General features: G+C 33.7%; 1 protein-coding gene across 2 annotated transcripts in view; it reads left to right on the top strand.

Moving 5' to 3' along the window:
- LOC136033091 (A disintegrin and metalloproteinase with thrombospondin motifs like) overlaps window positions 1-15424 on the top strand; it is a 101170-nt gene extending 85746 nt beyond the window's left edge. For both annotated transcript variants that reach the window (XM_065713699.1, XM_065713698.1), the window contains exons 13-17: window positions 6262-6388; window positions 8184-8288; window positions 9053-9291; window positions 10139-10440; window positions 14084-15424. In XM_065713699.1, the coding sequence (XP_065569771.1) occupies window positions 6262-6388; window positions 8184-8288; window positions 9053-9291; window positions 10139-10440; window positions 14084-14235 (925 nt within the window). In that variant the 3' untranslated portion in view covers window positions 14236-15424. The remainder of the gene's footprint in view (window positions 1-6261; window positions 6389-8183; window positions 8289-9052; window positions 9292-10138; window positions 10441-14083) is intronic.
- Window positions 15425-23044: the final 7620 nt, after the last annotated feature.

Genomic DNA, 23044 nt, shown 5'->3' with positions numbered 1-23044 from the left:
TTGGAAGTCATAAAATTGAATTATTTGTCTGATTCATTTGTCTAGAATAAGTTTAACACTTAATGATAAAAGTCCTAAGGATTTTTGAAACTTTTCATTTCATTAATCAATGTAAGTCAATTCTCAGAATTAACGATTTTCAGGACCCACCATAAACCAGAACTAAACATTTGATATTCTCACTTTGAATGGCAATCTATGAAAATCCGAAGAAGTACATAATGCACTCTTACCCTTAGGTGACTGGGGGCTGGGTCTTCCTAATTATTTTAAGTGAATGTAACAGCCAACCATTTTTAGTTATTAAAAGATAAAAATTCCCTCAATATTCGTCTACAATATGGTAATGAAAGCTGGTAGTATTTCATAGTCCTTTAATTAATGGATCCTAATATGGAAAACCTTATGAACAAGCTGTTATCCATGAAAGGAAAAAGGAAAAAAAAAGATTAACCGATTGACTAAAATGTAACTCACATGCATGATATACGTGAGAAAGATCCTAAAATATATGACACTTAAGTATATTTACAGCTACAAATGTCATCGCTAATAATATCATAACTACGACACAGAATTAGCTATTATCGCCCTATAGAAACTGCAAGAAACCAGTGCTGACATGGAACAGTAAAGATTATCATTAAATAGCAACTATTTAAAACACTAATATTTTTAGCAATGGCCTTCGTAAAATAAAGAAAAAATGGAAGAAAAGGCATTTTAAGTTTTTTTTTAGAAAAGAATCGTCGTTAGACACATATCTTCCTTCCCGTCACCCAAGTTTCCAAGATATGCCAAAATAATTAATATAAATAATTCGTGCCCACGTCGTTAAATTTTATAAAGTACCATTTGGGAGTGTTAGTCTTGCTGAACGCACCTAAACATCCAGAGAAAAAGGGTGAAATGTAACCTACAAGGGTATGAAATGCCCAACGTGAGTCTAGTATCAAAATGACAGCTAAAGATTAACAATTAAGTTATAGAAAATGAACTCTGAAGGCACAGAGTTTGGTCAAGAGAGAAAGACGGATTTACTTTCATACAATTTCTTGCTAAAAGTCCGTTTTTCCGTTTGTTAACGTCTGTGGTATATTTAAAATGCCAATCACATTATTTGTTAAGCGCATGTTGAAAAGGGAAGCCAAATAACCCCGCCCTATAAACCCTCTTTGATTCTACAGTGTTCCTATGTGGAATTTTAAACCAATATATAGACGGAAAAGCTAAATTACACTTATTGGTTCTCCTGTCTGAAATTTCAAACTAGAAAAACAACGGAAAGTTTAAGAGTCACAATATTTTACAAGTAGTCCCTCTGTTTCTCTGTGATTTGATAGCCAACACTTTTTGAGACTGAATTTACAGTTTTGAGACATGGCGATTCAACTTTATGCCAACTATATTACATTATATTACTATTACTATATTTACTATATTCCTATATCTATATTACTATATATATTACTATATCTAAAGCTATATTACTATATTTTTCACTGGCTGTTTAAGGATGTCAGTATGCGCAAACAAGCTATTGAATGTGTTTCAGTGGATCATTTTGTTTGCTCTTAAAGTTGGGTTTTCTTTTACTTGCCTTGCTGAGTGACATTGAAATTCACCATGACCCTTTCAAAATCTACCAATCCAAGTTTCTTTTTTTTTTACAGATGACAAGTGTTGTATATACTTCCATAAATGCCTTACTTAGTGCTGAAATAGAGCAAAAATAAAGGTCTTGCCTGTCAAATTTATAAACAATTGGGGCTGGAAAGAACTAAGGGAGGGTTAAGTGTGGTAAGTTGCTTCATGTCTCCCTTCTGACGAGGGTCTTTGCTTGGATCTGTTGGTATACTTTGTCGATCTCTTCGATAATTTCTTTGTGCTCAAAATATTTATTTCTCGTTCAATGCGTCTGTTCAAAAGACGGCCTATTAAACCGTATTAAGTTTCCATGACAACTGAACAACTGAAAAATTCAGGTTTTTTCACTGTTTTTTTCTAGCGTTGTTTATAAAAAGGATTATTTTAGGTATTCGATTTAAAAAAAACCTTTGATTTGAAACCATCTAACTTCCAGATATTCTGTAAGCAAACGCAGAAGAAATTCCACTCGAAGAAAGCAAAGAGACTCCTGAATATCCAAGAAAGTATCAAGTTTTTTTTCGGGGCGGGGGATGATACAATTTTTTTATTTGTTTAAATTCAAAACTTGTTTATTTTCATTTTTGTTACGTTTTTACGAGTCGTTCAATATTTCGAGGGGGGTCCCAAATACCCTAGCCCCCCTGGATATGACCTTGTGAATTTCTTATGAACTAAATAAGATAGAAAAGAATGATTGAAATAACCAATAGAACTTGCTCTGTTTGAGGGAGCGGAATGTAAGTCAACTATTCGAAATTTTGTCACGTCACGTCTTTGAATTATGGCACCCAGTTTTCCACTATAACTATTTGAGCAAGATATGTAACAAAAGAAGAAAAAATGCCCAGTTATCGCTTCCATTTGAGGTTAATCTTTGTTAAAAACTTTTATTTGAAATTAATAAGATTCGACTGTTGAAAATTGGGAATCATCAAAAATAATTGCTTCGTGAGAAAATTGTACTTGCTAAATTTTATTGCTGACTGCCTCTTCCAAAAAGGTAATACAAAATAGAATATGTACTGAAGCCACGCCTCCAATAGCTTTTATGATTAGTTCGTCGTGAAGTTTTGTCAAGTCTTATAATTTATTGCTGTACTTTGGGCAGTAATATGTTGATAATTGCTTGTTAGCAAATTAGCTCCACGAAAACAACAAATTTTTAAATTATTTGCTAAAAATAAATTGGCTAAGGAGCAAAAAGAAAATACAACCTTAATGGCAGCAGACCTTTTTAGTCGTAGGATCAATGCACTTAACGTTACTAAAAATAATTTTAATTTTTCTCAAGCAGTAGCCAAGGAGGGATCACGTATACCCACACACAGATATGTGATTAATAAATTTAGCTCACGTATGATACGCAAGCTAAATTGCAAATTTAATTATACATAGTAAATCCTACTGAGAAACTTTACTTTGTTCTTCCCCTTAATCACAGTTTATACTAGCATATAATTTATGGTAATATTTCAATGCTACTGCTGAATAGACACTTTAACGTGTTTACATTTTAATAGCTGAACATTTATTTTGTTGGATGGTGTGCTATTGTGATTTTTTATTGGTGACTAAAGTTGTTCTTAGCATTTGAAAATGAGCTATTTTATTCAATTTTTATGCTAAATTGGTTAATTTTTGATAAATAACGAGTCGCCGGGAGCCATTAAAAAAAGTCCTTTAAACTAAATTTTTCGGAAAATTCTTACTTTGGCCGGCATTTCAGTGAAAAAATCAATACCGTTAGACGCCAAACCAAATATTTTGGTGAAACCTAACACAAACCAATTGGATTTCATCTATCTATGAAATTATTTTTATTGTAGAAGTTATCCTAAACATGAAAATTATCTTTAGAATAGCTTTTTACCTTGTCACATTCAAGCTGAACCTAATTTGTCATTATCTGCTTCTTCTTTAAAGTTAATTTTTGTTTCAACTACAAAGTAAGAGTTCGACGAGACACCTATTTTATCCTTGTTTTCAGAAATTAGCAAAGGGAACTAAAACAGATGGTGTCCTGAAGATTAAACACTACATGCAAATACACTTGCTCACTAGCTAATTCTATCAAATGGGCTGCTTAAGTACTATAAATACAAGCCAAGTCTGGCTTAAGCTTGGATATAAGCCTAGAATTGGGACTGTTGAGAAGGAAACATTTAAAGAAAACAATTATTGCTTCATAATGCGAGGAATAACTGTAGCTAATACATTTTGACTTTTTGACTGCAATTTCACTATACTTCACCTCCCTCCCCCCACTAATTTACAAATATATAGCCCAATATATATCCCATACATTTTGCTACGTGTCACTTGTTTCAAGCCATCTACCCGTAAATTGAATCAACGTTGACGAAATCAAGAAACGAAAAACACATGAGAATAGATATAATTTGGGCTATATATTTGCATATTAGGGATGGGAAGGGGGAGAGGGGTGGGGGGCTGGAGATAAAGATAGTTGATTTGTAATCAAAATGTGTTAACCCCAATATTATGAAATGAAAATTGTTTTTTTTAACATGTTTCCTTCTCAACAGCCCTAATTCTAGGCTTATGCCCTTTTTCTTGGTTTAACGGTCAACGAATTCAATATGGCCCTCAACGAACTTATATTGGGGTCCTTGAAACTGCTGTGTTTTTCCTATTTTACATTTTTTCCTAGTTGTCCCAGTCCTCTCCCCTCCAAAACATCCCTTGCTCGAAAAACATACTTATTGTCAAGTCTAGATTATCGTCTTCAAAATTAAACAGTTTAATGTAACCTGTCAATAGCTAATCAAGTTGGGTCATCTTTCTCTTCTGTATTTTTTTCAGGAACTAGCGGAGAATGTTTCAAATTATTCAAATTGTCTAAACTAGGAGGATAATTCTTTTCATTTTTCTACGAGGTCAAATTTGCTCACTTAATAATCCATTTTCTATAGAGTCAACATGTTACTTTATTATTATTTGTCTTTAATCTAATTGATTATATAGGACATTACCACTCAAGTTTAGATTTTAACTTTACAATTGAACCTCTCATTAATATTCCAAGATAGTAGTGGGAGCTGTACATCTATTCTGTCAGATAATCCTTTCCAATAATACTTTCTAAAATCTGATAGTTCTGGTTTTTCTATTAGATTCATGAAAATTTGTTTTCTTATCACTACTCTTACAAGTAACTTAAAATGTCTAGCTTGTCGCTGCTATTTCCGACCGTAAAAAAAAACAACAAAAAAACCAGTTAGGACCTGTTTTGAAATGAGTCGCCAACCAAAGATGTTTAAATGCTATGTCAATGCAGGTTCGAGTTTTATAGAAAAAGTTGTAACGCAAGTGAAAATTCCAATTGAAACCCTTCCTTCCCACTCAGTAGAAGATATTAAATCCGGCAGTGTCCACATTAGAATCGTAATGTGGCGTAACTATGACATAAGTACCTGATCCTGTCATTTTTATTTTCAAGAATTATAATGTGCCAAACAGCAGCTTCATGATCTTTATAGTGAATATACTTCAAGTAAGGGCTTAGAATTATTTAGTCTGAGTTCTGGTCCTATCTTCAATAGAGATTGCATTTTTTAAAAGCTAAAATGGTGACATCAAAGAAAGGCCGTATCCAAAAGGGGGATTGCGGGGCGTGACCCCCCCTCCCGTGAATTTTTCACCCGACTCATAAAAATGTAACAAAAATCAATGTTAACAAACTTTTGATGCTTTTTTAAAAGTTTATTTTTATGTACCCCCCTCCTCCCACCCTGAAGAAAAAAAACCTCCTAACAAAAATCCTGGATACGGTCTTGCGTCAAAGGCAAATAAAAATTGAATCGCAGTGGCTAATCTGATTACAAGGGTGAGTAAAACCCTGTTCACACGTGTGCTTAGCTAGGCATCCAACTCTACCCATCATCACTAAGAACCAATTAGGACTCTTTATAAAAGAGAAGCAAATTATGAGTGATAGATAACGGTTTTGCCTAGACATTGACGTTTAACTAAAAAATGCATGTGAAACGGACTTAAGTTGACCAAACTAAGATACTGACGGAATATTATCAGTAGTTCTTTCGTGGGTGCCAAGAATTGACGTCAAAAGTGGCCTGGCAATGTTTGTATTGTCAGTTATTTTAATAGACTTCGTACATGATTAAGAAATTATTGGAGATAACTCCCATTTTACCTCTATAATATTTTAATTTCTATCTTTTCATTGAGTTAAAAAAAACGAAAATAAAATAAATGCTGCACTATTGCGTCCAGAGAATCCTTACGGATCCTCAGAATTTAATGGCTGTACTATTGAAGGACTTTCTTATTAAAATTTATAAAATCAAGATCTAGAAACTAAATGAATTAGGATAAACAAAAATCTGCCAAAAGTTTAAAGATGGTAAATTCATGAAAGATCAGACAAGGGAGGCTTGAATTTTCCAAGAGAGGCGTTTAATATACCTAAATTCGAGATTTATCTAGATTTCATGACACTTATAGACAATGTTATGAATATTTGCAGTACATCACCTAAAAAATATTCATGCAAAATAGATTCACCCTCAGGGGCAAATCGTTAAATCCAGTTCAACTGTAATTATAATTGTTTATTGTTTGTATTCTTAGTGGAGACACTGCAAGCTGCATGTATAATTCACCACATGAAGACGCGGTTTTGCCTCGAGTATTGCCTGGGAAACTCCTAAGCTTGGATGCACAGTGCAGAATGGATAGAGGAACTTCTGCTTGCTTTGTAAGTTTTTTCTGCTGTTTTTATTCTAGTGCATAGACCATCAGAACAAATATAATCACCTAATACAAGTATCTTAGATGAGAGAAAATTATCTTTAAAGAGCAATTTGAGAGTCATTAAAATTTAATTCGAGAGGCTCGCTTTTCAAATCGATCGGCGCCATAAAACCGACCATGGATAAAAACAGGCTGGGGCGTAATTTCGTCAAAGCCCCGGGAAGGGGGGGGGGGGTTGGAGCCAATTTTTCCAAATCAAGTAAAAATGATAGTAAAAACTAAAAAAGTAAGCCGTTTGATAACATAAAGATACTATTTAGTACTTCAAAAGTAGTACAAAGGTACTTTATAGTACTATAAAAAGGTAACTTATAGTACTATAAAGGTAAATATGTTCTAAAAGCTAATCTGTTTCTGTTGATGCTTAAATTATGCAGGTTTATCTTAGCTTTGACAATATTTTGAAAAAAGCTATATTTCAGCTAGGGGAAAACTGGCGTCTGACGTCTGGGTACAAATCAAGCTCTGAGAGGGGCAGTTACCCCTCTGCCCCAAACTAAATTACGCCTCTGGATAAAAGAGATTGTACATTGGTTTTCATTATATTACATGCACTGTTTTATGGGATCCAAGGGGCCAGAGGGACCCTGCCCCCCAAGATTTCTCATTCCGTGTCTTTTTTCTCTTTTTTATTCTTTTTTTTTAATAAACTTGTCAATTTGGTATTATTGGCACCCTTGTCATGTTGGGCCCCTCCGAAGGTTTTGCTCTAGATTGGCCATGAGCTGTTTGATAGAAATGGTGTAAGCACATTTCCTAAGGGCTGAAGTGTACGTCCTTCTTAAAAAAAAAAATGAGGGCCAGTTTCTTTTTATAATTTTGAGGTGTTGAACCTTTACTTTCAGAGAAAATTCACATACGAGGTACTAAACATTCTATATTTAACAATGCATTAATTTTCTGCTCTCTTAACTTTCCAAACTCAAATGGCATTCAAATACTATTAGCTTGAGCTTTTATCTAACTAATGCAGAATGATTTAGTAAAAGAACGGATATAATGAAAGATTAAGATGCAATTAAATTATTAAAAGAAGTAATAATTATACAAATTCCAAGGATTAAAATAAGGCTTTTAGTTCTAAATTTATCTGATTGACTGGTGTTAATTTATAGATTTCTAGAAGTTGATCTGGGATAATCAAGGTGAATAAACGATCTAAAGACTTCAGTGAGAACACAGAAGTTACTGTGTTCTCACTGAAGTCACTCGCAATAGTGTATAGAAATACTTCTGAGATGCTCAATCGCAGGAGTATTAATTGTATATATAGATGTTGGTTTGTTTTCTGTTTTTTTATTAGTTTCAGATCTTATTTAATTTCAATTATTTCATTTCAAGCTTTTTATTATTAATTAATTTCATTCATTGAATTCATTAATTCATTGAACTCATTAATTTCAATATCTGCGTTATTTCAGCTAGTCTTTTCTGCGTCTTTTTAGCTAGTCTTTTCCTATTGTAGTCTTTTCTATTGGCTGTAGCCCTATCTGTTTCTTCATCTTGAGTTTTTTGTTTTCATTTGTTTTTAATCAAATTGACAAAAACACAACACTGAAGTCAATCAAACGCTTAAGTATGTCCCTGTTTGTTAATTCCCAATCCCAATTTATATGAAATCACTCTCTATATAGTCCATATGATAAGTGAGCATTGAAAATTTATGGTTTTGAACTTTAACAGTGCAAAGATGATGACAAAACAAAACTAATGGTTATTGTATTTCTTTTCCTTTTTAGAAAGATGATCGGGTTTGTGCTCAGCTTTTTTGCTTTGATGCATCTTCAGGCTACTGTGTATCCTACCGACCAGCTGCAGAAGGCTCCCTCTGTGGTGATAATCATGTAAGTTTTTATTTTCTTCGTTCAATTTAGAGAACAACTGCTAGAATTAGGAGAAATGAAATGGAATACAGAGCTTTCAGACTTTTTGTCTGAGTTTCTAGTGCAGATACCACATATTTATATTGTCCAATCTAAGATTAGTTAGCTTTATCTACTTTGGGATTTTTCAAGTTTTCTATATTTAAGCTTTTTTACCACAAAAAAAGAGAAAGTTTCTAACCAATGAACAAATCAACAAACAAGTCAAAATATTGCATGCTTAATTGGGAGTCAACATTTTTTGCTAAACATGTCGTAGCTGCGAGACGTTTTTTGTATCTCAAAATATTCTTGACAGAAACAGGGTTTATTTACCCCAACTATTTTTTGTTAAAAGGCTTTATTTTTTATTGAAAGTTATTTTAATAGAACCAGGTTTATTAGACTACCATCGTTTCTTATAAATAGTAATTTCTAATGTAGCAGCTGCTTTATCTTTTTACATTAAATTGATTCCAAGAAGACCATATGGAATATTTTTTGGAAATTAAAGGACTCAATGCCATCCCCAACAAGATAGATGTTATTCTAGGGACGAACCGTGTTGCCTTGCGATGGGATTGTTGTTGTAAGTCGTTTGTGCAAACAAACTGCAGCAACTTTTCTACAAAAATAGTTGCTGTCTCTACTGTTTATGCTTCTTTTCTATAGCTTTTTGCGCTTTAAACTACACTGTTGCCAATTTACAATATTCAACTTGAATTAAAGCCCTCTTTTTATTACAGATTTGTGTAGCTGGCAAGTGTGTCATTGATAATGACAATGCAATACCTGACTATTCAGAAGATGTGCATTCGTTCTTAAGGAAATCAGAACCAGCCCAAGCAGCAACACAAGCTGTATACCATTATACAAAAGCACCTGTAAAAACAACAACTACAACCAAAAAACCTACAACAACCTCCTGGAAGAAGTACAACTATCGTTCATCAACCCCATCTTCTGGATTAGCAACAACAACTCAGTAAGTTATGATTTTTTGGGGTAGTGCCAAAGTGCTATGAATCTAGACACGAGTTAGCTTTCTGATGGGCACTTTTCTGGAGTTCCGCTAAACCTGCATCTTGAAATTCTCAAAATATTGTTAGTGTCAAAGAATATTTCCATAGGGACAATCCTTTTATTTGACAGCGAAACAAATAAAAATCGCTGGATATCTCTGTCACAGATACAGTGGCTGTTTTGCTACTATGGTTAACATTGATAAAATCTTAAAGTGAAAATAGCTTTGATATTATGTACAAAAAAAGAAGATAGAAAGATGAAGGAAAAGGGAGCGAGAATGACACACATTAAATTGTTAAAACAGAGATCTCTAGCTTGTGTGTCACAATTAATGGGCCGAGCTTTTGATTTGAACCTTTGGACAGGGGCAATTCACAACTTGATGACCTTCTAACCGCTAATGACTGTCAAAGCCCTTTTATTGGAGTACTGAAATAATCATCTCTTGATATTAGTTGCATCATGACTTCCAAATATGTGCCTAGGGATCGAATAAAATCTCCAGCATTTGACTACCCGACTCCAAAGGGTATGGATGATACGCTTAAGAACCCCTACTACAGGCTGTGCTTTGAAAACCAAAATCGTTTTTTTTTTCATTTTTCTCGTTTCTTATTATTTTATGTTTTATATATTCTTGTTACAAATTAGCCTAATTTTCAGTAAAAAGTTACAGCCTTGGCAGTCTTCTGTTTACCCCTTTCAAGCGAATTCAAAGTACACAAGGAAGAAAATTATAATTGTATATTTACTATAAATACTAATTTTTCTTCACCATTTTTCTTAATTTTCTACTTATCTTTCAGATATAACTGGTGGAACTATTGGTTAAAGCGAACTCCATCTGAAAACAAGTACACTTATTCCTCAAAATTAGCCACAACCTCCACCACGGCAAAATCAACGACAACAACAACCACGAGGGCCCCAACATCCAAAGTAACAAAGCGTCAAATTTCAGAAGAGGAGGCAGGAGAGAAATCACGAGTAACAGTATATACTACGCCAAAGAAAGCCTATAAGTGGGGCTACTGGCTACCATCAAGTACGGAGAAGACCGTTTCTTCATTTTCAAACGTAAATAAAAAATCGGTTGGCTCAACTTCAGGTATAATCTTTTTTTCTTTTATTTAAAATCTCTTAAATAAAAATGTTGGAATACTCCACTATCGAGAAGTCATATTGCATCTTTTGTTCATAGGGTGAAGGCTACCTTATTAAAAGAATATTTTATTTAAAGAAAAGCCTTAGATTTTATTAGTTTAATATAAACTTGTGTAATATACAAGGGTATTTCATTTATCTCACTTGTCAAATCCGACATAAAATCTTAGAAGGAATGAGTGAATAATTAAGAGCGGGGTAATTACAACTGAACGTCAGTCCTAATGAAAATCATGGTTGTAAAATTCGCTGCAACTTAGTAAAGGCTGAAGTCCAGTCCATAGTAACCGGAGTGATTTTAAAAGACGTATTATATGTACTGTTATCCAGAATCTGGTTAGATCAGAGCTTAAAGGATTTTACTTATTCACTGGCATTTTGAAAAAATCTGTATTGTCTAGGCTTTTTGAAGTGAAGATAAGGCTCATCTAGCTTTTTTATTCTTCGATATTAATAATTGTTTCGACATATGGAACAGTTTTTTGTTGCCACCATCACTGAAAATTCCGTATTTAGAAAAGTTCTCTATAATGACAATAAGCTTTTTGATTATCTCACTCAAATGAAATATTTGAAATTACGGGAAATTGAAATTACGGTAAATTCAATGGAAATTACGGCAATTTAATGGGAAATCATAGCTTTAATCAAATGTCTGGTGTAATTTTTCAAGTCTTGTGGTTTTTCAAAATAAAGGCTAAGAATAAATCAAACAGTTCGTGGTAACAAACTGTAAGTAAGGGGCGACCCGGGTCAATAGTAGCCGAAACTAAAAAAAAACAGAATTTTTATACCAAAAGAATTAAATTTTCATGGTGATTTCAAATATACAAGTTTCATTAAGTTTTTTACCCATAAAAAATTACAAGCCTGAGAAAATTTGCCTTATTTTTGAAAAAAGAGGGAACATCCCCTAAAATACATAGAATCTTAATGAAAATCACACCATCCGATTCAGCGTATCAGATACTCCCTATTAGTAGTAGAGGTTACAAGCTTCTCTCTGCAAAAATGTGGAATTTTGTAGTTTTTTTGTTGTTGTTTTCCCCCAGGGATGGTCATATAGATCCAATGGTCCTAGAATATCGTGAGAGGGCTCATCCAAACGGAAATCAAAGATTCCAGTGTCCTTTTTAAGTGACCAAGAGATTGGAGTGCAACTAGGCCTCTGTTATAAAAATTGCCCATTGGTTACGCATAGTATTTGTTATTGGGAAGCACGCATACATTTTAGGGTGGGAAGACGAATTTTTCTCCTGGGGAACTTCCCATGGGGAGGGAAGTTTCCCGGGGGTGAACTAGTCAAAGAAAATTAAACACTGGGGGACTTTGTTGGAATTGCTGTACAAAATTCTTTTTATATTTCTTCCTTTCTCTTTTCTGTCTAAATTTTACGCGTGGAGGTGTTAGGGTAATTGTCCTGCGTAAATTTTCACCTGAATTGATTGCCTAGAGGATATATCCATGGTAGAATATTTCTCCGTTAAAATGGGGCCAGATTTCCTGGGATTATTCAAAAAAACGATCGGAAATTAAATAAAAAAACATGTTTTTTCAACTGAAAGTAAGGAGCAACATTAAAACGTAAAACGAACAGAAATTATTATGTATATGAAGAGTGTTGCCTCCTCCTCAACACCTCGCTCTTTACACTAAATTTTGAATTTTTTCCCCAGTTCTATAAGAACAGCCCCTATAATACAAGGGTCATTTAATTAGAACAATATGAAGCATTTTTCAAAAGTACTAAATAGCTTTAGTGTAAAGAGTGAGGTGCTGAGGAGGAGGAGGTAACCCCCTTTATATACATAATAATTTCTTTTTGTTTTAATTTTTAATGTTGCTCCTTACTTTTAGTTGAGAAAACTTTCTTTTTATTTTAGTTTTCCATAAAAGAGCCATAATCCTGGTTTTGTTGAAGACCGTATCTTTGCTATAAATTTTGTCCTATTTCAATTAAACTCCACTAAAATACTAAAATTGGTATTTAAAAGTCGGACAATAAGTCATTAAATAAATCCGTTTATAAATTCAAATAGGGTCACAACGTTAGACTTAATATGAATAATCTTACTGAACCTATTGTTTTTAAACTTTGGCAAGATTAATTGGGTATCGTGGTTGTTCTTAACACTGTGTCTTGATAAAAATGATGAATGTTATCTGTTGATTACAAAAACTATCAGTAATAAATGTGTAAATTTCTACAGGGGCATCAGTTGAACGGGGGCAATCACCCCCCGCCAGACTTACAAAATACCTTTTTGTATCTTCATAGAAGAATAAAAAAAACACACACATACACCCCCTTCATTTTGCGAATGGCACCCCAGAATTGCTCATATAAACAGTTGTTTGAATTGTGGAAATTCTTAGTTGTTGCTTCTCCGAAAATCAAATCGATTGAAAATCTTGTATTTGCTAGTGCTTTGTAAACTTGATTGTCTACAAACGCTAGTTAGTTTCATGATAACGTAATGACATATTTTGCTCTTGTATTGTAATTCGGGTGTATATGTTCATTTTTGTTTCTATTTTCTAAATGCCCTGTCGCTCGTTAAACATGTCGGTTTCCAAAGGAAGCAGCGTCTTTATGAATCTTGTTTTTGAATTGATATACAAGAAAAGTTTATTGCCATGTTCATATAATATTATCACATTCCATAATTTTATTTTATTGGTTGTTAAAAAGTAATTTGGCTCAAGACATAGAAGTCGGAAATATATAACCAGTTGGTTACATATCGTTTTTACCGGTTTATTATAATGGTGTTTGAATATTTGCCATTTTATGTTAAAATACGATAATATTCTCCATAGAAACGGTAAACCCATAAAAACGCATTTCTAAAAAAAAAATCAAATTCCATATAAAATAAGAATGTTATAAAAAATTTCAGTGGATAGAACTTCGCCAAGGGCAGACGTGTAGGTAGCTTTTCCAGCATCGAGGGGCAGTTTTGGCACCCCCGAATCTGACAACTCAGGTAGAATTATCTCTTGTGGACTATATGGATACAATCTCTAATTGGTATCCCGAAAGATTCAGCTCCTGAATATTCTACTAGTCAAAATGTGGTAGTTACGTCTTTACTAGAGGCAATGAAGGCGGTCATTTAGGTTTGGAAGATCTGAAAAATGGTTTCACTAATTTTTGTCTGTTCTTTTGTCTGTTCCGGTCTGCAAAATCTCTTAAGAGCAGCACCCAGGCGGAACCGAAAGTGGGTGTGAATCAATTTTATTTCACTCGGAGCTAGCTAGAGGTGTCAGCTGGTCTTCAGGGATTCTAGAATGATGAATAGGTATCCTCTGCTAGGTTTAAAAAGCTTTCACAAGCTGATTTGTAAATTATCTGTATAAGTAGACTTAATAATATAAATAAAACACATGTCTTTTGAAGGTATTTCACATATAGATGGATAAAATAAGCAGTTCTAGCTCTATTTATTAGTCGATGATCCTAAGAGATCTTTACTGTTCAATTCATCTATTTTTCTTTTGATTTGTTCTTCTTTTATCTCATTTATTAAATGTTTGGTATTATAGTATCATTTATTTAGTATTATAAATTTTAATTTTTCTTTCAGCTGATCAAAAGTGTGAAGACAAAATCACTAATATCGCAGGAAGCATGTCCTGTGAGGAGTTCTTAAGCAGATACGGATTCCAGTATTGCAAGCATTCTTATATAACTAGGAACTGTTGTGCCGCACAAAGAAAATTATGTCGAAATAGTTGAGATCTCAGTAAAGCCTAGGTAATTTGTTCCAATCTCCCGGTGCGATGCTGCACTGAATGTGCAGCAAATTCCACACTGCCTTTAGAAATTCCTCCGTTTTATCACTCTTTTGGGGGAAATCCGTTTCCAGTTCCGTACTTGTCTTTCCAGTGCAATCGTCTGTGCAAAACTGTTTGATTAACGTTTAAGGATCTACAATGTTACTTTAGAGGGATATGAGTGATTATCTGAAAAAGAAAACTTCCTTATATCAAAGCATGCTCCAGAAGGAAAGAATGATGCTGTCGAGAAGATTAAATCATAATAGTTGAAGGAGCAAGACACCCTTTCAAACTCAAGCCTGACAATCTTCCAAGATTTGATAGAGGACCTTCGCAATAGATTTAACAGATACTCATGTATCCAAAATTAAAACAAATTGTGGTAGTAAAAGTTCACTATTTTTCAAAATAAATAGAAAGGGATCTGATATCTTTGTTTGGTAGCTGTACAGCAAACACTTCAAGAAACCCGTCTTTTTTTGAAAAGCTGTACCAATGAAAGAACAATCTTATCAAGACATTTAGTGATCCAAATATTACTATATATGCACAGTTTCAGGGTAAATGTATTCCGTGTTATAAATAATTAAGTCATATGAAGCATGATCACAGGAAATGGCTATAGTTTTTGGATATTATTTTGTGATCGATAAAATATCCCTTCTGTTCTCATAGGCTTTATATGGCTTTTTACCGTGCCGTCAAGATCTTTATTTTACCACGAAGCTCTATTAGAAAATTCTAAAATCACTTTTGAAACCAGTTTAGCTTTTTTTTTCTTTGATTTTGAGGTGTCAAAATCTACTGCTGACTAATTCGATGACTAAATCTAAAATATTTAGCTGACAGTGCCTTTTATCTCCAAATTATGCTTAAAACAAGAATTTGTCCATGCATATTCTCGAATGCAGCTCAATTTATTATTGATAATTTACTTGTAAGGATATAGTATTGAGATTTATTAAATGCAAGTTATTCATTTGAAGTTTTATTGAAACTTCGTGGAGACGATACAAATGTATTAATTTTATCATTGTTCTTTTGCGTGACAGATGTTCTCATTGGATGTATATTTTATTATTTCGCGTTCAGATTTTACTATATAACTATGTTTTCACATTTTGTAGGAATAAAATTTTCTTTCGTTATATATGTGTTTGTTTTTGGTTAAACTGACTTATCCGTAGCTTTATGAATCCTTATTCTAGAAATCCAGGCAATTAGAAAAATATTATAGAAGACCAGTTTGGGGCAGTTATATCAGATCTATTTTTCATTTCTAACTCCAAAGAATTTCAGCCATTTATACCAATTGATTTTCTCAAATATCAGCCTATTCATTGCCGAACATCTTTTGGTATTAAAAAACGCGGAAATCGATCCAATGAGAGAAGTGTGCATTGGTACTCTATACAAACTACCATGTAAATTCAAAAGCCTTTTTCGCTTGATTAAGTTTGAAGATTATCATTCTTAAAATAACTCTGAAATTCTACTTTCTTGTGAATTTCAAATTTGACTGTGCGACAATTTTGTCGCATTCATATTTTCTTGCAAGATTAAACTTCATGCTTGTTCGTGTTCAGGTTTTCTGCTTTAATCTTGTGATCCAAGAAGGTTTTATAGTATCTCGTCATAATGATTTCGCACTTTCACAAATAGTTTTAAACCACTTGAAGATGGAATATTCTACAAAAAAAGTTCAACGCCTATTCTATTGGATCCGGACTTCTGTTAAATATGCCATATAAGATTAACATGTCTTCAAACAGGTAATTTACAGAGGTGTGCAGATAGGGGAGGGGAGAGATCAACCCTCTTCTAGAGCTTTCTGATGCCAAAAGAAGGTCTGCCAAATACTTAGCAGTCTATTATGCTTATTGTTGAAAAAAACATTAAGAACTGCACAATATAAACTTCAAAATGCACATTTATGTAATTGTTGTGAATTTTTATTGATTCGTTTTTTAAAGAACTAAGTAAGAACCCTCCCCACTCCCCCTTTGAGCAAAGTTATTTTGTATAAACCCCGTTAGGTTTGAATATAAATTTACAGCATAGATGGAAGTTTTGTCTAATCAGCTCTTTGGGTCGTAGTGGCAACGTAGGAAGGGTAGTAGATTTTTTTTTTTCTACTTTTTTTTTCTAAAGAGCAATATTGACACCATAAACATGCAGAAATAAAAAAATAAAAAGTCAAACTTAGAATGAACAGAAATTACTACAATTAAGAGGTTATACTTCTCTCTCAAATCCCAAAAAAGCTAAAATGTCATTTGCTTTTCTCAGAAAACAAAATATATATTGCACAGCATGCTTTTCCTCACGATATTGAAAAAAAAATAAAAACAGCTAAACAATAAACTAATCAAGTTTCCAGGGAAAAATGTCTGACAATCACTTTAGTTTCGCTATTTTGAAATGACACTCATTCTCGGTATTATTTTTTCCCTCAGATTCCGCTAAAGCTAGAGTATCATTTTCACTTCAGTTCAAGTGGTGTATACTTTGGATAGTGTTTTTTAAGATTAATTAAAAAAAACAAATTTCCAAAAAACACGTTTTTCAAAGAAACGTAAAGAGCTTCATTTAGCCAAAAATGAGTAGAAATAAAGTCAAATAATCTTCCAAATGTAAAACTACCACAAATCACTATCAATTTTTTTACATTAAATAAAAAAAACTAGTTTTTTTTAACTGAAAGTAAGGAGCGACATTAAAACTTAAAACGAACAGAAATTACTCCGTGCATGAAAGGGGCTGTTCCCTTCTCAACGCCCCGCTCTTTACGCTAAAGTTTGACTCTTTCTCTCAATTCTACTTTATTAAACAGTAAAAAACTTTAGCGTAAAGAGCGGGGCGTTGAGAAGGGAACAACCCCTTTCATACACGGAGTAATTTCGGCTCGTTTTAAGTTTTATTGTCGCTCCTCACTTTCAGTTAAAAAACTAGTTTTTTTTATTTAATTTCTGAACATTTTAGAATTAATGCATGTTTGATTTTGGCTGTCCGCACATAAATTATTAAAATGAAATTTGCATATTAATTCTTTTTTTCGCTAAATGGCTTTCTCTTAGTTTTGATCAGACGATTTTGAGAAATAAGGGATGGGGAAGGAGGCCTAGTTGCCCTCCAATTTTTCGGTTACTTAAAAAGGCAACTAGAACTTTTAATTTTCAACGAACGTTTTTATTAGTAAAAACTATACGTAACTTGAGAATTAACTTACGTAACAAACTTCTATATTCTTATAAGTTTATTATCTATATGATGGGGTTTTCCCCTCGTTAATACCTCGCTCTTTACTCTAAAGCTAAAGTTTTGTCCCAATTCTTTAAGAATAACCCCTGAATCAGAAAGGCCATAGAATAAATAGTTGAAATTGCTAAAATTACTTTAGCATAGAGAACGAGGTGGAGAAGGAGGAGAAGAACCCCTCACATGCGAAATAATGTCTGTTCGTTTTAAGTTTTAACGCTACTCCTCAATTTCAATTGAAAAAAAACTTTTTCATGTTTATTTTTTCATGGTTTTTTTTTATAGTATTGATAGAAAATCCTGCGCCCTTTTCATTGAATTTATCTTTCCCCATGACATATTTATCCAAGCAAAGATCCTCCCACATAGCCCCCTACCCTCAACCCCTCCCCCTCCAAACAAAAAAAAATCCCCCTGATAACGTCTATACACTTCCCAATAACCATTACTGTATGTAATGGTCAAAGTTTGTAACTTGCCACCCCTCCCCCGGGGACTGTGGGGAAATAAGTTATCCCCAAAAACATAGTTTTTATGGTTTTCGACTATGCTGAACAAAATGGCTATCTAAAAATTTTGATTCATTGAATTCGGGAAGAAATGAGCGTGGGAGGGGGCCTAGGTGCCCTCCAATTTTTTGGGTCTCACTGGAAAAGAGCACTAGAACTTTTCATTTCCGTTAGAATGAGCCCTCATGCGACATTCTAGGACAACTTGGTCGATACGATGACCCCTGGGAAAAAAATAAAATAAAATAAACACGCACCAGTGATCTGTCTTCTGGCAAAAAATATGAAACTCCACATTTTTGTAGATAGGAGCTTGAAATTTTTGCAAAATGGTTCTCTGATACGCTGAATGAGACGGTGTGATTTTTGTTAAGATTCTATGACTTTTAGAGGGTATTTCCCCCTATTTTCCATAATAAGGCTACTTTTCTCAGGCTCGTAACTTTCGATGACAAAGATTAAAATTGATAAAACTTATATATTTAAAATCAGCATGAAAATCCGATTCTTTTGATGTATCTTTTAGTATCAAAATTCCGTTTTTTAGAGTTTCGTTTACTATTGAGCCGGCTCGCTCCTTACTACAGGTCGTTACCACGAACTGTTTGATGAGAGATACTTTTATTACACATATCGCCAATCAAACAGTTCGTGGTAACGAACTGTAGTAAGGAGTGACCCGGCTCAATAGTAACCAAAACTCTAAAAAATTGAATTTTGATATCAATAGCTACATCAAAAGAATCGCATTTTAATGCTGATTTTAAATATATAAGTTTCATCAAGTTTAGTCTTACCCATCAAAAGTTACGAGCCTGAGAAAATTTGCCCTATTTAGGAAAATAGGGGGAAACACCCCCTAAAAGTCGTAGGATCTTAGCAAAAATGACACCATCAGATTCAGCGTATCAGAGAACCCTACTGTAGAAGTTTCAAGCTCCTATCTACAAAAATGTGGAATTTTGTATTTTTTGCCAGAAGACAAATCACGGGTGCGTGTTTATTTGTTTGTTTGTTTTTTTTTTTTTTTTTCCCAGGGGTCATCGTATCGACCAAGTGGTCCTAGAATGTCGCAAGAGGGCTCATTCTAACGGAAATGAAAAGTTCTAGTGCCCTTTTTAAGTGACCAAAAAAATTGGAAGGCATCTAGGCCCCCTCCCACGCTCATTTTTTTCCCAAAGTCAACGGATCAAAATTTTGAGATAGCCATTTTGTTCAACATAGTTGAAAACCATAATAACTATGTCTTTGGGGATGACTTACTCCCCAACAATCCCTGGGGGAGGGGCTGCAAGTTACAAACTTTGACCAGTGTTTACATATAGTAATGGTTATTGGGAAGTGTACAGACGTTTTCAGGGGGATTTTATTTTGTTTGGGGTTGGGGCTGAGGAGAGGGGGCTATGTTGGAGGATCTTTCCTTGGAGGAATCTGTCATGGGGGAAGAAAAATTCAATGAAAAGGGCGCAGGATTCTCTAGCATTACTATAAGAAAACAATGAAAAATAAACATGAAAACGTTTTTTCAAATGAAAGGAAGAAGCAGCATTGAAACTTAAAACAAACAGAGATTATTACGCATATGAGGGGTTCTAAAAATACTTTAGCATAAAGAGCGAGGTATTTAGGAGGAGATAAATACCTCGCTCTTTATGCTAAAGTATTTTTAGTAATTTCAACTATTTAATCTACGGCATTTCTGATTCAGGGGTCATTCTTAAAGAATTGGGACAAAACTTACGATTTAGTGTAAAGAACGAGGTATTAACGAGGGTACAAACTCCCTCATATACATAATAATAATTAAAGAATATAAAAGTTTGTTACGTAAGTTAATTCTAAAGTTACGTATATTTTTTGCTAATAAAAAAATTCGTTAAAATTAAAATTAATAGTTGCCTTTTTATGTAACGGAAAAATTGCATGGCAACTAGGCCTCCTTCCCCATCCCATATTTCTCAAAATCGTATGATCAAAACTAAGAGAAAGCCATTTAGCCAAAAAAGGAATTAATATGTAAATTTCATTTGAATAGTTTACGTGTGGAGAGTCAAAATCAAACATGCATTAATTCAAAAACGTTCAGAAATTACATAAAAAAAAACTAGTTTTTTTAACTGAAAGTAAGGAGCGACATTAAAACTTAAAACGAACAGAAATTACTCCGTATATGAAATAGATTGTTCCCTCCGCAATCCCTCGCTCTTTACGCTAAAGTTTGACTCTTTGCCACAATTCTGCTTTTTAAAACAATTAAAAGCTTTAGCGTAAAGAGCGAGGGATTGCGGAGGGAACAATCTATTTCATATACGGAGTAATTTCTGTTCGTTTTAAGTTTTAATGTCGATCCTTACTTTCAGTTAAAAAAACTAGTTTTTTTTTTATGTAATACACAAAAGAGCCACATCAGCCACTTTAGAAAGTCAAAGACTTGTTAGTAGTGGCTGATAACATTCAATAAACAACAATACCGTCTTCATTAACAAAAAAAAAAAATGAATGAGGCAAAAAAGTGGGAAAAGAAAAAAAGGAAAATAAAGCAGAAGAGAGAGAGAGAGAGAGAAAAATCATACTTATAAAACAAGACAATAAGCGATCCCATTTAAATTATTTACTTAATCTCTTCCCAGAAGGTGGTTCTTCAGTCTACTCTTAAACATGCGTACTACTGGTCGAATAAGAATTCCGTACTACTGGTCGAGCAAACCTGGGACTAAAAATTGCCCTCTGAAAGCTGTGACACTCGTATACCCAATCGTCCATATTTCTAGTCTCTTAATTGTGGTACGAAGAATTCCTTGTAAACATTTTACGAAAAATTTCTGGGGACAAACCATAAATACTCTGAAAAACAAAAATAGTAAGTTGATAACCATGAAGTTGGCTAACATCAAGAATAATGAATTTCCTATAACAGTTAACTGCGTCATTTTCACCACGGACATAATTTCCCAATAATCCAATAGCTTTATTTTGCAAGACCTGAACATGTTTAAAATTTGTATAAAATCGACTAGTCAATATCACACAACCATAAGAAATACAAGGCATGACAACAGAGTGATAAAGAGTTAAAAGGAAAGAACATGGTAACTGGTTTCTCAGACACCGAATTTAACCAAGCCCTCTAGATACCTTAGCTGCCACCTGATCACTATGTGCTTTCCAGCTCAGATTTTGATCAAGCTGGAAACCAAGGTATCTCATCACAGCTACTTATTTCAATGGCCTATTATAAAGAAATTTTTTCCACTTAAATCAACTGGACTTCCTTTCTAACTAAGCAACATAAAATAAGTTTTTTAAAAACATTCACTGATAAATGGCTAATATTTGTAAATATCAAAAGACGACTTAAAGCTTGATTAATTTCCTCCACAAGATCATCTGCATTTTTTGCAGTAGCTGATAATACCGTGTCATCAACGAAAGAAGTATTAACAGCACCCGGAACATAAAACCACATAGTATCTACATATACAAGATGTAACAAAGTACCCAAAACAGAACCTTGCGGAACACTACAATTTATAAAAAATGATTTGATATAACATCATCAAAACACACAGTTATCGACCCCCCTATCAAATAAAATTCAAATCACATCAAAATACTACCCGTAACTTCAAGTGACCATAGCCTATCAATTAAAATTTCAAAATCAACCGTATTAAACACTTTGTTAAAATCTATAAAAACCGATAAAATCACATCACCATTGTTTATTTATGCATTCAGAAAATCAAGAAGATGCTGCATAGCATGAACAGTAGAGTGGCCTTTCCTGAATCAGAACTGACTATCAAACAGTTCGTGGTAACGAACTGTAGTAAGGAGCGACCCGGCTCAATAGTAAACGAAACTCTAAAAAACGGAATTTTGATGCTAAAATATACATAAAAAGAATCAGATTTTCATGCTTATTTTAAATATATAAGTTTCATCAAATTTAGTCTTTGTCATCAAAAGTTACGAGCCTGAAAAAATTTGCCTTATTTTAGAAAATAGGGGAATACGCCCCCTAATAGTCACAGAATCTTAACAAAAATCACATCATCGCATTCGGCGTATCAGAGAACCCTATGGCAAAATTTTCAAGCTCCTATCTACAAAAATGTGGAATTTCGTATTTTTTGCCAGAAGACAAATCACGGGTACGTGTTTATTTGTTTTTTTTTTCTTTTCCCCAGGGGTCATCGTATCGACCAAGTGGTCCTAGAATGTCACAAGAGGGCTCATTCTAAGGGAAATGAAAAGTTCTAGTGCCCTTTTTAAGTGACCAAAAAAATCGGAGGGCACCTAGGCCCCTTCCCACGCTCATTTTTTCTCCAAAGTCAACAGATCAAAATTTTGAGATAGCCATTTTGTTCCGCATAGTCAAAAACCATATTAACTATGTCTTTGGGAGTGAATTACTCCCCCAAAGTCCCTGGGAGAGGGGCTGCAAGTTACAAATTTCGACCAGTTTTTACATATAATAATGGTTATTGGGAAGTGTACAGTCGTTTTCAGGTTTTTTTTTGGTTTTGGGGGTGGGGTTGAGGGGAGGGGGCTATGTGGGAGGATCTTTCCTTGGAAAAATATGTCATGGGGGAACAGAAATTCAATGAAAAGGGCGCAGGATTTTCTAAAATTACTATAAAAAAATGAAAAAATAAACATGGAAAAGTTTTTTCAATAGAAAGTAAAGAGTAGCATTGAAACTTAAAACGAACAGAGATTATTACGCATATGAGGGGTTCTAAAAATACTTTAGCATAAAGAGCGCGGTATTTAGGAGGAGATAAATACCTCGCTCTTTATGCTATGGTATTTTTAGTATTTTCAACTATTTATTTCACGGCCTTTCTGATTCAGGGGTCCTTCTTAAAGAATTGGGACAAAACTTACGATTTAGTGTAAAGAACGAGGTATTACCGAGGATACAAACCCCCTCATATACAAAATAAAAATTAAAGAATATAAAAGTTTGTTACGTAAGTTTTTTCTTAAGTTACGTAT

The sequence above is a fragment of the Artemia franciscana genome, chromosome 11, assembly GCF_032884065.1.
Source record: "Artemia franciscana chromosome 11, ASM3288406v1, whole genome shotgun sequence".
NCBI lineage: Eukaryota > Metazoa > Arthropoda > Branchiopoda > Anostraca > Artemiidae > Artemia > Artemia franciscana.
The sequence above is the reverse complement of the archived record's forward strand: the minus strand, read 5'-3'. Positions and strand labels throughout refer to the sequence as shown.